Source organism: Cryptomeria japonica, chromosome 3, assembly GCF_030272615.1.
Source record: "Cryptomeria japonica chromosome 3, Sugi_1.0, whole genome shotgun sequence".
Taxonomy (NCBI): domain Eukaryota; kingdom Viridiplantae; phylum Streptophyta; class Pinopsida; order Cupressales; family Cupressaceae; genus Cryptomeria; species Cryptomeria japonica.
Window position 1 is genome coordinate 264,993,610 of NC_081407.1, and position 18,076 is coordinate 265,011,685.

Below are 18,076 nucleotides of genomic sequence, written 5' to 3' on the forward strand. Positions count from 1 at the left end.
CCATTTTTGCTTTACAACCATCAAGAAGCCCTTTGCAAATTTCTGACTTACCCGCTCCAGCAAAGAGCAGCGTACCAAGGACTTTCCTAGGGAGCTGTCAAATTCTGATTCCAAAGAGTTTGGCTATATCCCTCTGAGAACCAGCTTCAGTGTGAAAGAAAAATATCTCTAATTTTTGCCAATTTATCTCCTGTCCAGTGGCCTAGTTAAATCTATCCAGCACTTTTCATCACTGATGCTTCTTGCATGGAGGCCACTCTGAAAAGACAAGTATCATCAGCAAACTGAGAATGAGTTGTAGAATCCACCCCTCAAGCAATCTCGATACCTTTCCACAACCCCTGAGATCACTTACGAGCTATCTATCGACCAAGAACTTCGACCAATAAAATGAAAAGAAAGGGGGATATGGGATCCCCCTGATGAATACCCCGCGAGGTAGGAAAGAAACCTTGGGGGCTGCCATTAACTAGAACCGAAGCATTGAATTGCATTACCATGCTAGAAATCCACTTAATCCAAGACTTACTGAATCCAAATTTGGCAAGCACGGCCAAAAGAAAGGACATGTCAACTCTATCATAGTCTTTCCAAATATCTAGCTTTAGTATCATTCTTCTATGTTTGCTCTTCATGGTTGTGTGGATTGCCTCATGAGCCATAATAACCCCATCAACAATATTCCTCCCCAGAGTGAAACCACTCTGTTCACAAGAAATTAGTTTGTCCAAAATCAATTTAAGCCTGTTAGCAACAACTTTTGAAATCATTTTATAAATTGTGTTACACAGCGAGATCGCGCAGAATTCCTCAAAGCCCACTGGTTTATCTTTCTTTGGGATAAGCACCACCATAGTACAGTTGAATTCGTTCAGAATTAAACCCCTAGACCTTGACTCTTCAACCAACTCCAACAGTTCACCACCAAGCAAATCCCAAAAGAACTGGTAGAAGAAAGCTTGAAAATTGTCTGGGCTCGCCGCTTTCTTCCCTCCCAATCCGAAAATAACTACTTTCAATTCCTTCAGAGAGACAGGCTCCTTAAGCATCCGATTATCCTCCCTAGAGACTAAAGGAGGGATCACCTCCAAAAACTCAGGTTTCAAACTGTCCTAACTTGCCCCGCTCTTCTTCCATAAATTTTCAAAAAAAACCACCACCTCCTAGTTAATCCGAGTAGAATCCTCTGTTAAGGTACCATCCATGAGTCTTAGGGATAAAATTTTATTAAGGCTTCTCTTAACCTTCACCGAACTATGGAAAAATTTGGTGTTTCTATCTCCAGCTCTAAGCCAGTTCTCTCGCGATTTTTGCCTCTAGAAAATCTCTTCCCTCTGCAAAACTTCCCCATATCTATTGAGCAGGTCTTTCTCCATGAGATAGCCCACCTCATCCATTCCCTCTGCCAAGACTTTCAAGTTCAAAGCTCATAACTCACCTTCAATCTTTCATTTTTCGTCAAAGATATTTCCAAAAACATCCCTATTCCAGCTTTTCAGTTTCTGTTTAACATAACTTAGCTTTTTAAAGAGCTGATATGCCAAGAAGTCGTCAGCTATAGGGGCCTCCTTCTACCAACAAATCACCTGATATCTGAAGCCCTATTGCCTTAGCCACATCTTTTCCACCTTGAAGGGACATATGAGCGGAACTCCATCCCTCTGCACAACTAGAGAGACCGGGAAGTGGTCTGAACCTGAAATAGCCAAGATTTCTACCTCAAAGATAAGGGGAGCCAAGTTCCATTCCCCAGCTAGAAAGAACCTATCGATTTTCTCAGCAATGTTGGAGAAGCCCAACCACCTTTTGGTCCATGTAAAGTTCCCCCCTTTAGCAGCCACCTCAAACAAGGTGTTGGAATCCACAAAGTTTTGAAAATCAGATTGAATCATGCACATCCTTTTCACCCCTCCACGTTTGTCCGAATAGGAAAGAGTGTCATTGAAATCCCCCACAACAATCGTTAAGGCCGACCTTACATCCTCTAAAATCTTGGAAATTTTCTCCCATAGTTGGCACTTATCCGCTATTTTAGTAGGACCATAAACATTGATTAAGAAACTTGAAAAGTTGAAAATCCTTGAGTTTACCTTTGCCATCTGCCAGTATCTAGAACTTGAGACAGCTTCCACTTTCACTAATTGGGGGTTCCATAAGATACCCAACCCACCTGAAGCCCCCTCCGAATCCACAAAAAAACCAGACCACCTCTGTTTAACACCAAGAAATCTAGCCGCTTCTTCACTACCTAACTTTGTTTCGTGAATGCAAATAACTTTTGGCTTCGCCTGACCAAAACCTCTTTTGATCAAGCATCGCTTGTCAGGGGCATTGCAGCCCCTGACATTCCATGTAAGGAATTTCATTACTACCCAGGAGAGAATAGGTCTCTCCCAGATCTAAGAAGTTTGGTCTGCCCCTTCATGTTGCTTGCTTCCTCCAGCAACTTCTGTTTGTTTTTCCTTCCTCTCATACTCCCTTTAGTCACCTTAGCAGGATTTTCTTTAGACTATTTGATGGTCCTTAAATCTATCTCCCCTACCTCTGTTGACAACCCCAAAGAATCATCACTCATGCCTTCTTCATCTTTGGACTCCATCTCCTCTAGGTTCACAAAAACCTCCTTAGTCGGGGACATGGATATCTTTGAACCTGTCTGCCTTTACCTCTTCAATCTCTACTCCAGAATCATAACTCAGGCTCACTGATATATTCCCTGTCATGCCACCAACCGGTCCCTCCATCCTAGGCCCAAATGGGGGAGGCGACAGGGGATGGGAGGGAATCCCCACACCATCTGCTCTAGCATGAGAAATAATCATTGGGTTTAACTCCATGACAGTGCCATTCGTAGGATAGAGACCTCCCCGAAGCTCTTCTCCGTTTGTTGAGGTCGCATGGGTCACCGCAACACATCCTGCCAGAAGCAAAAACCGATCCAAGGAAGTCTCCCCTACAAAACCTTTCCTATTCACGTCATCCTCTCCAATACTAGGAACAAAGGCCATGGCTTGATCTACTAGCTTATACACCTTTGCATTTTTAGAAGCCAAGGACACTTCAGACCCACCCCTTTCTATGATGCTATGACGGAGCATCCCATCCAGATTTACTGCTGAGTCAAAGACAGGAACCGATTCTGAGAGTATGGTATCTGGCACCTCCTTTACATCATCTATTACTACTAACATCTGATCCTCCAAAGCTTTGTCTGCCCTGTCCTTACCTTTCAGACTTGCCTTGCAATCAGGCTCCTCATGCCCCCATTCTTTGCAGGACTTGCACTTCACCATGATCTCTTCAACTTCAATCTCTTGCCTCCAAAAACCCTCAGGTGAGCGAATCTCAATGGCCTTCGTCCAGTTTGTCAATAGCTTTATCAAATTTAATAAATATCCCTAGCTTATCACCAATCACCTTGAAGACTTCCTCCTTCCAATATTCATGTGGGAGGTTATACAGCCTAATCCAAACAGGGATCTCCTCAATGGAGGCTTGCCAAGGATCAAAGTTGGGGATCCAATCTTTAATGTAGAGCCCTATTTTGAGCATCATGAAAGGCCCATTGTTCATTATTCTATTTTTTTCATCTTCTGACCCAGTAATGATTAAGAAGAACCCATTAGTTAGGGTTTTTATCTCAAAATGGCTCCCCCATTCCTCATCAACCCATTTCCTAATCTTGGAAAATGTAGGCCAATCACCTCCCCGCTTCATGAAGAATGCTCTAGCGTGCAAGACTTGAACCGATTCCTTCCAAACCATTGAATCAATATAGATACTGATAGTTCTCTTATCTGTCATCGCCGGTAACTCCACCAAGATAGGGTTCTTTGAAGCTGCTGGTATTTTCTTCCACAACCGCTCCTCGGTCTATTTTTTGCTCCACTTCGAGAAATTCAAAATCCGAGAATGGCCCCATTTGTTTTTGTCTTGCTCGAAAGAGAATCTGGCCTCACCAAATCTACCCCCGACTCTCCTCTTACAGTCTGAGTCCTGCCACTGCAAGTGGTTTGCACGTGGTGGAAGCCAGGGCCACTAATTTTCCAAGCGTTTGGAGCCATCCTCCCAAGCTCGCGAATGAAAACCGCCACCGCCTTTAAACCCTAGTTTCCTCCTGCACTCCATAGGGCTCAAATTTTGAAAACAAATATTTAATATTTGCTTAATGCACTAATATTCATCTATTAATTAAATTCATATTTAATTAGTTCATTTTTAGCCTATTCTTCTAATCTAATTAAATAAATTTCATAAATTAATTTAATTGCTAACTATAATCCAAATATTAAATAAATTGATAAATTTATTTAATTCCCTTTTCCTCCCATTTAAATAAATTAAATATTTATTTAAAATCCCTAACCAAACCCCTATTTAAATAAATTAAATATTTATTTAAAAACTCTATCCACTTGCATTCTCCTCCAAATGCAAGTTGCACTCCCTATTTTAATTTAAAAAAACATTTAAAAAGCCTATTTATCCTCACCCACTTGCTTACTAACCCCCTTCTAGATTCTTCTAACCTCCTTCTAGATTCTTTTAAGCCCTTTTAAATTAGCCTAATCCCCCTTCTAATCATTTGCACAATCCTAATCCAAAATTAACCCCCAACCCATCATCTCAATCATTTAAGACTCTTACAAAGTCTTAATGGCTTTGCTTCTTCCACACACTAACCCACATGGGTTTTGTCCATTTGGTCAAAGCCTAACCATGGGTAAACTTTTCACAAGATTTTACCCATTAGACATTAACATTACCCTTGGATAATAAGTTTATCCAATAACCCCAACTACATGAGCTTACTCTCATATCTTCTCAAGCATTTAATGCTTCTTCTCTCTCTCCTCTCAAGCCTTCTCATATTGACACTTGTCAACCTGGGATTGGTTTGAAAGTGTCACATGAATTGAGGATCATGCCTCTCTCATGCAATGCTAGCCCTTCCTAAGCCAAACCAATCTTGACCCTCCAATCCACTATTTTGCCTATAAATAGAACTCTCATCCTCAAGCAAAGGAGGAAGCATTTTTAGGATTGCTACTATATTTGAATAGCGGTCACACTTAAGCTTTCTCATAGCAATACTAGTTTAATAATTTGCATAGCATTAGCATTTCATCTTCAACCACCTTCAATCCTTCATTTGGCATCCATGGTTTCATGCTAAATTCTGAAGGCCACACTCAAGCATAACTTTGGATCTTGGAGAGGAGAAAAACAAGGGATATCCATCAAGCATCATGGGAGCATCTTAGGGAGTCTTCTTTCTCCTCTTTTATTGTGTTTATTCTTTCTTTTGTAATACTTTCATTCTCTTTTGATATGCATTTAAAATATTTTTAGTTCATTTGTGTTGGTTTTTGGTTGGAAACTAACCTATTAGCTCTTGAGCTTTGTTTTTTATTGTGTCCCCTTTTGTGTGCATTAATAGTGTAATTGAGTTTATATCCCACAAGAGTGCGACTGATGTAATATATTGCATTCTCTTTCCCTTTATTATCATTTTGTGCAAGTAATGCCCCCAAAGCCACTATTGTTGTTGATATGTACAAAAGAAGGGGTTGTCCTGGAATAGGTGGCATCAATACTAGAGGGGAGGCCAAATACTCTTTCAATTTATCAAAAAATTTCTGACATAGGCAATCCCACTTAAACTTGGTGTCCTTTCATAGGAGATGAGAGAATGGATGACACTTATTTGCAGGTTGTGCTATGAACCAACGAATAGATTGAAGCTTGCTCTGTAGACTATGAAGTTGTCTAAGTGTCTTAGGAGGAGGCATTTCCATGATTGCTTTAACTTTGGCTGGATCCACTTTGATTTCTCTGTGAGAGACCATGAATCTCAAAAACTTGCCAAATGTGACCTCAAAGACACACTTCTTAGGGTTAAGGCACAACTTATATTTCTCCAGTCTTTTAAAGATTCTTCTCAAGACAAGGATGTGTTCTCGTGTTTTAGACTTTCCTAGGAGGTCATCCACATAATCTTCCATAATGTTGTGCAAGAGGTCATGGAAGATAGTTGTCATTGCTCATTGATAAGTTGCGCCTGCATTCTTTAATCCAAAGGGCGTGACTTGATAGCAAAATGTTCCCCAAGGAGGGTTGAATATTGTCTTGTGTTGGTCTTCTTCAATGATCTTGATCTAATTGTATCCATAGAAACCATCCATTAAGGAAAGCATCTCATGTCTAGCTATTAGGTCTACAATCATGTCTATGTTAGGCAAGGGGAAATCATCTTTCGAGCATGCTTTATTGAGGTCCCTAAAGTCTATGCAAATCCTTATGCCCCCAATGGGCTAGCTAACAGGTACAATATTTGAGACCCACTCAAGATAATCAATGGGTCTGATGAATCTGACATCCAACGTCTTCTTTAGTTCTACTTTAACCAGGAGGGCCACCTATGGATGCATCTTGTGGAGCTTCTATTTCAATGGTTTAGCATCTAGTCTAATAGCAAGGTTGTGTACTACTAGTTCTGGGTCAAGACTTAACATATAAGTATAGGACCAGGCAAAGTTGATTTGTGTCTCTTTCAGGAAACTTAGGAAATTTTGTTTCTCTTGATCTGTAAGAGACTTTGTGATGAGCACATTCTTTGGATTATCATCTATACCCATGTTGATGTTATTAGTTTCTTCAATCAGTAATGGTGATTTCTCTTGATACAGAGGAACCATGGTAGGCAAGTCAATTCCCTCATCTTCTAGCACTTGATCCAGGTATTCACTAGAAGATACGACCTTTATTTTTATTTTTTCTAGCTTCGAAGGTGCCTGTGGGAGGTTTTCACTAGGGGACTTCTGATTTTTCTTTTTATTGTCATTTTTTATGACTAAGGGAGTTGACATGACTACCAAAGTATGCCTCCTTGTTGAGTTGGATTCCATTTACAGATGTGTGATCCTCAAGGTTTTGCATGTTAAGTAACCCCAAGAGGACATTGTTATTAGCACATATGTCAAGGACAAGTGGTCCTCATTGGTCCCAATCAATGAGTTCAAAGTGGATGAGTTGGAGTTCTAATGGGGCGGAAGGGGTGATGAGAATGATGGTGTTAAAATAGGCATCATCAAATAGATCATCAAGGTATTCAAAAGGCACTTTGGTGAACTCCTCTTCATCAAAATCTTCGATTTCAGAAGGACAGTCTGTCAGGGCACCACTAATAGTAACCTTAGGCACTATTGTGGGAAGATGTCTAGTCTTCTCCTTCTCAAAATATTGCTCAACATTGTTACCATCATCCTCAAGTTAATCCAGTACGTGAATCAATTGGCCAAGTCTAATCATATCCAATGATAATCTTGAACACGTCTTTTTCCTTATCTAAAAATCATTGATTGCATTAGTCCAGTGGTCTTCAAGATGCACTTGATGTTGAAACTTCCTTCCACATACTACCCTAATATGATGATATGGATCAAATTTCTCCCTTAGGGTGTGCATCTTAAGGTTATAGTATTGATGTTCCTCTTCTGACTTCTTGGTTTCTTGCAATGATGAGCAAATATCAAGTGATTTCCCAATCATGATAGGAAATTTTACCCCGAACATCGTATTCTTCTTCTGAATCTTGTCATACTTAATCAACCCAAGCCCCTATTGTGTTTGTATGAGATTGGTGAGATGGGCACTTTCCTTCCTTGTTTTTGAGGTCCAAGACCATGTCCTTTATAGCCCATCTTGTCTACAATAGCATATGCCTTAGGATACATTTTCTTGGGAATATTTGTTGGTGCTTCATCTTCTTCTTGGTACAGTCAAGAAGTGACATCAGTTTCCAGGATCTCTTCATCAAGTGGGCCCCACCACTCAAAGGTGGCCTTTTTACATTTCATAGTGGGTTTCTTTTGGATCTTGATTTGTTTAGGTCTACCATATGACTTAGGAGAGGGTGGGAGAGAGTGCATTTTGAATCATCTATTCTCCACAACCATTGTCAATTATCTTTACCTTGATCTCGGGTTGGGAGGAGGTGATTGCAACATTCGATAGATCATATGAGGGTGGTGGAATAGGCATATTGAGTGGGCAATGATAAGGGTGCTTTCCCTCAAGGAGCTTGCAGTACTGAAAGGGTAATAGATCAATTAGAATAGTGATCTCTCTACCATTGTAAGGGAATTTAAGACATTGATGGTAAGTGGATGGAACAACTTGAATGGAATGGATCCATGGATGGACAAGGAGGATGTTGTAGTGGAGATCAAGGTCTAAGACTCGACATGTAGTTTCCACCATTGCAAGGCCCACTTGAAGAGGTAGTGTTATAATGCCTTTAGAGATCCTTTCTGCATCATCATAGGCTTTAATTGTGATCTTATCAGATGTGTCAACCAAGTCTTCACAGATACCCAGTTGTTTGATCAATTTGTATGTACAAGGTGTTAGGGTTAGGAAGATCCAGAGCAAATACAAATTAAAAATTATATGTGAATTTGAATACACAAAGATGAAGAAAATCACAACACAAAATAACATAGAGATTTAACATGGTTCACCCAAGATGGGCTACATCCATAGAACATAGCCATCCAATCTTTTCTTATTATCCAGTAAATTAGTACAACACAATTAAAATGCCTTTTTACATTCTAGCAACTTATAACATGCAATTTTTAGGGCAACATACAAAGTCGGTTAACAAAATTAACCGTAACCCTGAAACAATATTCTCATAATCTTTCCTCATACTCGTATTCTCATACACGTACATGTCTAGAAACTAGGACATACATGCAAGGTCAATTTCAAATATTTTACTACCTCTATTGCCTTGACATAATTACCATCTAATTGGACAACCCCCTTATCCATAGATTCATATGTTATGCCAAGAAGATCAACTTCTTTCTTATGCATAACTAAGCTACTAGCTCCTAAATCTATCATACAATTGTGAACTAAGCTATCTCCTATTATTAAAGAGAGATAGAAAGAGGTGTTTTTTTAATCTTAATTGAATTTTCTTCCTCCTTGGGTTTGTATTAAACTGGTTGAAGCTGAAGTTCCACTTGTTGTTGTAGCTCCTTTTGATTTGTTGATGTTTTTCAATGCCTCTTGAAGCAAATATCTTAGAGATGTAATGGAGATATCATCCCACATGGATACAATGATACAAACCTTCTTTATTTGTTCTAAAATTTTGAAAGCAACACTCACTAGTTTTGAACGACCCTTAGTAACAACAAGGTATAATTTTGGTATAGAAGCAATCTTAGGCTCGTCGTGCTTCTTGTTGCTTTGATTTGTATTATGACTTGGATCTTGAGCAGTTGTTCTGTTGGTGTCTTTGGGACTATGGTATGTGCGGCAACTGATGAAGTTGAACCTTGAGGCATCATGGGAGGTGAAGCATCCTCCATAGCTCTCCTTTTGGATCTTGTATCACGTGTCACAACACCATTTCTTGTCTAGTTAACACCACAAAATTATGACTCTTGTCAATTAACAAAAGTTGAAACCCCTTGTATATGATTTTGATTACCAACACTTTATTAATTTTAATGATAATGTTGTCCTTTTGATTTTGGTTCATTTTGAACAACTAGAGCTTGAGAAAGCTCTCCATTTTGACATGCAACCAAATCATGAGGTTGATTGCAAGAAAACACCAATCTTTCTCTCGAGCAAGATTATTTTGCATTGGAACAAGTGCCTTTGAATGATTTGCAATTGTATGGCTTACACTATTCAAGGGCTTTGCATAGTTCCATTGATTTTTCCCTTGAAACGATGGCATTTTCTACTGATAATTTTGATTTGTATTTTGATAGGGTCTATTGATTTGAGTTTGGTGTCTCTTTATTGTCACCAACGCATTGGCAAGGTTTTGAATCATAGCCTTGAATTCATGAATTTCATTTGAAGATGAGGAATATGTGGATGGTTGACATGTATATGCAACTGCTATGGGGGCCAAAAGAGGTTGTGAAGTAGGAATCTTTGGGAATAGAGGCATTGGAGTCCTTGGGGCTATCTTCCTAGCCTATATCAAACAATTTTCTACCTTGATGGCTACATCATATGCATCTAGTAAGGTCATCCCACCCATGGATTGTATCATGGTAGCTATATCACCATTGAGAGCCTTGAGATAGTACACAAAGGCATGAATGGGAGATGGCTTCACTAGAGAGCACATATTCTATCCATGTCTTTTGAAATATAAAGTTAAAATCTACCATGAATTCATGAGGGGCTCTTTTGATAGTAGTGAGTTGCTTTACAAGTGATAAATGGTCACTTTTATCTTTAAAATGCTTACATAATTTCTCACCTAACTCCTCCCAATTATGAATAGAGTTGTGTGGCAATCCTCTATACCATTGTAAGGCTTTTCCTTTAAGTGATGAGACCAAGAGCCTAACAACAAAATCATCCTATGTAACATCACAGATAGTATATATATTTGCAACCTCTTGGGTGTAGTCTATTGGGGTAATGGAGATTTCACCAATGAAATTAGGTATACTTTTTAATGTGGCTATGGGAATGTCATGCTTTTGGTCTAAAACAAGAGGATTGCCCCCATTAAAGGTGGCAAAAATATGATTTCTATGGGGAGCCATAGGGAAGAATTGTCTATTCAAATGACTGGTTGGAACCCTAGACTGTGATGGTCTAATTGGTAGAGGAGTATAAAGAGATCTAAGAGGTGTAGTTATTACAGCTTTAGCACCCCTAACTGGTGAAAATGAATGTTCGCTTCTCCTTCTTCTAGAATTTGAATATGAGAGTTATGAATATTGAAAAAGGCCTCTAGAAGATGCCCTTGTTTGAATTCAATGAATGAAAGTAGTAGGTCTAGTCTAAAAACAAATTGTGAGAGCACAATAGAGTTGCCAAGTGCTTGGAGGTGAGCCTCTTAAAGGTTGAGATGCTAAGAGCAACATTGAATCCTTAGCATAAAAGTTGGAGTTCTTTATCTAGTGTTGGTAGTTAGATGAAATAACTAGAAAGTTTGTCCCACCAGATGTGCTAAAAATTATTGTCATAATAGTTTGCACCCTTGTTTGAGCTATTAACTCAAACAACCTTGTGAAACATGTAAACAACCTCCAAGTGTGGGACCTTGCATTGTGAGGTTGAATCACTAGAGAATCCCATATTAATTTTTGGTTAGGGTGTAGTGTTGAACTAACGCAATACTTTGGATTATAACTCTAAACATATTTTAATGACTTGTAGAGGAAAAAAGAGAAGAAATAATGTAAAAAAAAAATAAGGGAGGTGATACACCAATATTAGAATGTGTTTCTTCCTACCTATAACTGCATAGTAAACCAATGAAAATCCCTAAAGACATACACATCTTCCTACTTTAATCAGTCTCCTAAAGCTTGCATGAAGGTTAAAACTCAATAAAATGTTGAAAGGAAAGAAGAATATTAAGAATGCAACATTTATGAGCAAGCTTAAGACAACATACAATTTGGAAATAGAGAAAAATGCATGCAAATAAGAAGGTAAGATGCTTTACATAGAATATTTGTACTAGAAGGATATAAGACAAAGAATTTTATTGATATAAGGCAAGGAAAAAGTTATAGTCACAGAAAACATGAGTTTCCATAAGAGAACCGAGGGAAGCACCCCTGAACTATGTTACAAGATTGCCTTTTGTTACCCTAGGATTTGAACAAACCCTAGGTAACTTTCTCATTGGATAATTTCAAAAATTGGAAGGTGACATACATAAATTTTTGATAATATTTCATTTAATAAGGGGATGTTATATATGAGCTTAATAAATTATTTTTCATTAACACTAATATTTAATTCTTTAGGAATTAAATATTATCATATAATGCAAAATAATTGATATCAAGTTATGTCAAGTTGGGTGAGAGTGAGTCATACTCAATTAAATTAATTCTACCAAAAATTAATCTTTATTATAATGTGCAAAAAGTTATTATACCCAACTATGTAAAAATTATTGTAAAAGTGAAAAGAACTATATTATATTTTATTCATAATTGAAATATATACTTCAAAAAGAATAATTTTTTTCCTTATGAAAGTCTTTGTGCTATTCAAGAGTGGCCTATGTACCACCATTTTGAAGGGATATTGATAAACTGTGATTTATCAATATTTGCAATTATTTATTGGAAGGTTTTTCTGAATACTGAAAGTCTGTGTGTTGTTAACACACACACATCCGCATGAAGGCCAACCTGGCACTTTCTGGTATTTTAGCAGGAGGACGGAAGTCACAGGGGCAACATGAAGGAGAAATATATGAATTAGAGCATAGTGCCATAAACGAGCCCCCCTTTAACGAGGGGAATTCAGAGATATAAAAAATGAATGGATGGATGAACAATAGCTTCAATTTGAAGTGGTTGGCATGATTTTGCTTCTTTTGTTGAGAACTGATCTATTCCTATGATTCCCACCCACCTAGAAGAGAACCTGTCAGATTTGTTTCCGAAACGAAGAACCATAAGGTAAGGTAGGGGCCTTTGTCAGTCTTTGCTGAGACGGTAAGGTAGGTTAGGTATAACGTTATGGCTTCTTAAGCACCACCAGCAGCAATATATCCAGCACCACCAACAGCAGAACTAGTACCGCCAGCAGCATAACCAACAGTTGAAACTATTGATTCAGTTGACCAAGTTGCATATCCCGTTCCTTAGTGGCGATACAGCGCATTAAAATGGTGGCTCCATTTACGAGCTTTCTTTAGTGAAGTTAGGAGGTGTTATCGAAGTTAGATGTGTTAGTTAATGAGGTTTTATGCAGAGCCCGAAGACTGCTCTCTAATTCCAACGCGTACTTCTGAACCCCATTCTCTTCTATTGGCAGGAACCCCATTTCACCACCAGTGGTAACCCTTACTTCCTAGAGCAGCAAAAACCCTTACTTTCTAAGCACTATAAGGGCACATCCCCATGCGGCTGCTTAGCTTATTTTGGCTAGCAGCTGCTGCTCCACTTTTTGTGCAACAATTTGTGGAGCTGGTGACCCCATGCATAAAAAAATTGTGCTTATTTTTAAGCAGCCCTCTTAAATGACACTTTTAAATAATATTTTTTACATATAAAATTTAAAAGCAAAATTTAAGGCAAATAAAAAGGAAAGGAAAAAAATTTGGTGAAGCCATGTGTCATTTTTTTAATAAGCAGTTGCTGCTTATTTCCAACCCCTCTTTTTTTTTCCAGCTTATTTTTTATTATTAAGCAGTGGCTGCTCCACAAAACTAGGAAAAGATTCCAAATTTTCCTTTCCCTTTAATTAAAAAATTCCATGGAAACACTTTAATTGCTTAAAAATAAGCAGAAAATAGACTTAAGCAGCCGCATGGAGACATGGGGTAAGTGTGTTCACCCTGCTCTAACTAATGGGGACAAAGGCATCTTCTCTCAGCCCCTTCTATCGCGGGCCCCTACCAGGCATATTTCAAGACCTGTTGGACGCTTACTACCCTTGGATGGGTCTCTTCTATTGGCTCTTCTACCAGGAACCAGCACCAGGAAATCATAACTCGTGGCTGGTAAGTCGTTAGAAAGACTGTTGTCTCGTTGTTGGAGGAGATCCCCGCCAATGGATGAAGAGGATGTCGAACCCGAAGTAACTCGCCTTTCCCGTGCACCTAACCCCTATTAGTTTGATTGGGCATCCTTTTGCCTGCCTTATGGATGGGTTTCCCTCCCTTCCCTGGAGCGCCAAATGAATGAATAATCGGACGGAACGACATCTCTGCTTGCAGGGGCGATGCAATGAATGCACCCGCCTACAAACTCATTTCTTCATCTGTTCACTTTGAAAGGAGATAACCCCTACAATTCTATGGCACTGGCTATGCAGCGGACAAAATGGCCCGCCCCACGCCATGCATCCTCATCCACCATCCCACGTACGACGTACATGACTTCTGCGAAAAGGACAGATCCCCATGCCATAACTGTCTTCTGTCAGAGTTGTCCCTTCAATCCTATGGGAACTGTGCCCAAATTTGCTTCCCCACTCCAGTGACATTTTTTCAGTTTTTTTTTTTAAGTCCGTGGGGGGGGAGGAAAGTTTTTTCTTTCTAAATGTATGATTATATGTTTAAATTGAAATAATTTATTTTAATATTTTTTTATAATTTTTAATTTTTTGGGTTATATTTGTAAAATAATAAATTAATAATTAATAATGTATTTAAATTTTTTATTTATTATATTTTTTTATTTTTTAAGCTATATTTGTAAAAGAATAAATTGATAGTTAATTATATATTTAATTTTTTTAAATAATAAGCTATATGTTTAATTTTTAAAAAAATTAAATTTGTAAAGCTCAATTCCCCTTTTCAATATATAAATGATTTGTTCATTTTTTTATTCAATTTTCAAGTGTGATTTTTTCATTTTTTTCTTCAATTTTCAATTGTGGTGTGGTGTGAAACTTATCTTTAATGGTTGGTTGGAAGAATATAAATACCAAAATGGATGCTATAGCTAATAATCCAAATAACTTTTATGGTTTGAATCAATAATTTCACCAAAACTTTTAGTATGGAAAATAAAAATTACTTAAGAAAGAAAATAAAATTAAGTAATGCTAAAATAACTTACTTATTTCTTATGTTAATGTAATTTTAGTTTCTTTTTAGAAAAAGATTATAAATATTAGATAAAAGGCATGCCTTTCGATTTAGTTTTATTTATTATTGTGTAATTATAATTTTGTTGATTAAATTAAAATAAAAAGATTTTAATTGGTTATTGTTATACAGGATTTAAATATTGTAAAAGATATTGAAAAAAGGTAAATTTATTATTAAGTTATTTTTATAAATAAATGATGAAATAAAATTAATGTAATTTAAGTTAAAGTAATATAAAAATATCAAAAAGTTCTAAGTTGTTACTTCATTTTCAAAATCATATGTACAAATAAGTTTGACAGAATGTGTAGAATAAACTACAAATATTGTGTATAATTTATGCATTCTACTTTTATTACTTATTTACTAAATTTGAACAAAAATGCTATAGTTTGAATTTAAGTTTTTATGCATTTTCTTTTATGTTTGATTTTATTTAAAAACTTTAAATACATTATTAATTATTAATTTAATATAAATTATTATTTCAAACAAATTAATAAATAAAAAAATTGTAAAAAATATGAAAATAAATTATTTCAGTTTAAAAAATATAATCAAACATTTAAAAAAATCAAATTAAAAAAATTTAATTTTTTAAAAATTAAACATATAGCCTATTATTTAAAAAAATTAAATATATAATTAACTATTTATTTATTATTTTACAAATATAACTTAAAAAATAGAAAAATATAATACATAAAAAATATAAATACATTATTAATTATTAATTTATTATTTACAAATATAACCAAAAATAATAATAATAAATAATAAATTATAAAAAATATTAAAATAAATTATTTCAATTTAAACATATAATCATACATTTAAAAAAAAATCCTTTCCTCCTCCCCCACGGACGTAGTCAAAAAAATGAAAATATGTCACGGGAGTGGGAAAGCAAATTTGGGCACAGTTCCATAGGATTGAAGGGACAACTCTAACAATAGACTTTTATGGCTATGGGTTTCGTCCCTTTTTGCAGAAGTCATGTACACCGTACGTGGGATGGCCATGGATGAGGATGCATGGCATCAAGCGGGCCATTTTGTCCGCTGCATAGCCAGTGCCCAATTCTATGGGGTTGAGTTGCCAATGAAATGCTGGCATTTACTCATTGCTTAGTTAAGGTGGGAGGTGTTAGTTTTAGGCCCCACCGCCAATAAACACTTGCGCACACACGCACGTGTGCGTATATACACATATATTTTATTTACAAGCATTTATTTCACTTTCCATAGTACATGTATCAAATTATTAATAGTCTTTGTGCTATTTATAAATATTCATATTTTGTTATGGTTAGAATTATGTATTTCTTGGAGAGGAGAGATTATTTTAAATATTAAAAATTTACATTTGAGAAAGTTGCTCCTCTTGTAAGAAGAAGAAGATTATCCTTTCAATGATGATATATCCAATGTTGCAAAGTTTTGTTGTTATCCGTTGGGAAAATTGATGATAAAAGCATACTGACAAAATCATTTGCTAACACATTTATAGTTTAGGGATAACTCTTATTTATAATGAGTTCAAAACCCTAACTTGATTAGGGTTAGGTGCAAAGATGAGGGCCATCGGATGAATCAAATCAAAGATTTGATCTTTCGTATACATTTAATATTCTAGAAGCTTAAAATGACTAAATAGGGTGTTGTTGCAGTTGATATGGGCATGAAATCCCATGATTTCAGGGCAGCCCTATCTCTCTGATGAATTCTAAATGTTCGCTATTAGAAGTGGAAGGGCATCTACAAGTCATATATAAATAATCATGGGAGGCCTCAAAACATGCTTCCAAAGTTTGGATGAAGTAATGGTGCCATTTAAGGTTGGTCAATTTGATTTGAGATGGTTGGGGTCACCAAGAATTTAAATTTTGACCTTCTATCGGTATCGAACACCTAGTTGTTGTCGTTCAAATTGAAAAATACATGAAGTTTGAATAATGTTCATTGATCCTGATTCTCGCACGAAAATGAATGGTCAGATGTCACTCAGAATCCTCCCCAATGGGCCTTTAGAATGTAGTCATTGATCATCTATATCAACAACTCATATCACGTTGGAAATCTCCCTCATAACACTCCACCACCCACGACATCCTATTGGGACCCACCACATGGCTCGCAAGTATGTGAGGCGTCTTTGGTATTCTACCCTGCCACCCTGTGGTCATAAGCCTGATGACATCATCACCCCCATGAGGACGTGGGGGGAAAGAGATGAGATGCAAGGACTTAACCCATGACCCAATAGGGAAACAAGGAGTCAAGGCTTAGTTGGACGAGGGCACAGGGTACAAGCAAGATTTTGACAACTAGTAAGTGGGATAAGGGGCCGATCATTAAGTGGACTTCGGTAGGAAAGTTTAAGTGATGGTGATCAAAATTCAACACAAAATTAGAATGCATGCCCTAAAAAGGCTAAGGCATGAAGATATATGGTTGAGGGTTTAAGCCTTAGGGCTTTGATTTCGCCAATTCTAGAGGAGGGTTAATCCATGACTAAAGAATCAGATTAGTTATGAATAATGGACTTAAGGGTGTCATGAAATGTCAACGGTTAGGTTTAGGGCTAGGGTTATACAATAAAGCTTGGGGTTAGGATTAGGGTTGGAGTTAAAATAAGATAAGGGTTCAATTTGGGTAAGGTTTAATGTTAGGGATAGGGTTTAATTAGGGTTATAATTTAATAACAATTCGGAGTTAGGGCTATTGTTCAATTATAGTTGGGATTCAATCAAAATTTAATGATGATTAATATTATATTTTAATTAGGGTTAGGGTTAGAGTTCATTTAGGGTTAAGGTTTAGGTTCAATAAGGGTTAGGTTTAGGGTTAGGCTTCAGTCAGGATTAGGATTAGAGTTCTGTTAGGGTAAGTGTTCACCTAGGGTTAGAGCTCTATGATAAAGCTTAGGGTTGGAGATAGGGATTCAAATATGACTAGGGCAAGGGTTTGATTGGAGTTAGGATTAGGGTTTAATTAGGGTTATGATTCAATTAAGGTCAAGGTTATGATTCAATTATGGTTGGGGAAAGAGTAAGGTTAGGGTTAGGCTTCTAAAATAAAGCTTGGGGTTAAGGTTAGGGTTAAGGTTCAAATAGGGTTAAGATGTAATAAGGGTTTAATTAAAATTAGGGTTAATGTTAAGGTTTAATTAGGGTAGGGTTATTGTTAGGGTCAAGATTAAAGGTCAATTAGAATTATGATTTAATTAAGATTTAGGGTTATGGTTATTTTAACTAGGGTTTGGGTTTGCTTGTGGTTAGTGTGAAAATAGGGTTATGGTTCAAATAGGGTATTGACAAGAAAGGAGTAGCAAAGAAAACATAGTCAAGGAAAACCTACTACACTTTACCGCAAAGTGTTTATAGAGTTCAAGACTCAAAAGACATCATCTAGAATATAGATAGAATATATGGTCCATGCCCCATCTATTGGATAT

The 18,076-nt window shown here is 36.9% G+C and overlaps 1 protein-coding gene across 1 annotated transcript; it reads right to left on the minus strand.

Moving 5' to 3' along the window:
• Positions 1 to 1,601: 1,601 nt before the first annotated feature.
• On the minus strand, positions 1,602 to 2,366 carry LOC131066802 (uncharacterized). The gene has a single exon (XM_058001649.1). It carries the CDS (start codon positions 2,364 to 2,366, stop codon positions 1,602 to 1,604), a length of 765 nt encoding a protein of 254 aa, XP_057857632.1.
• Positions 2,367 to 18,076: the final 15,710 nt, after the last annotated feature.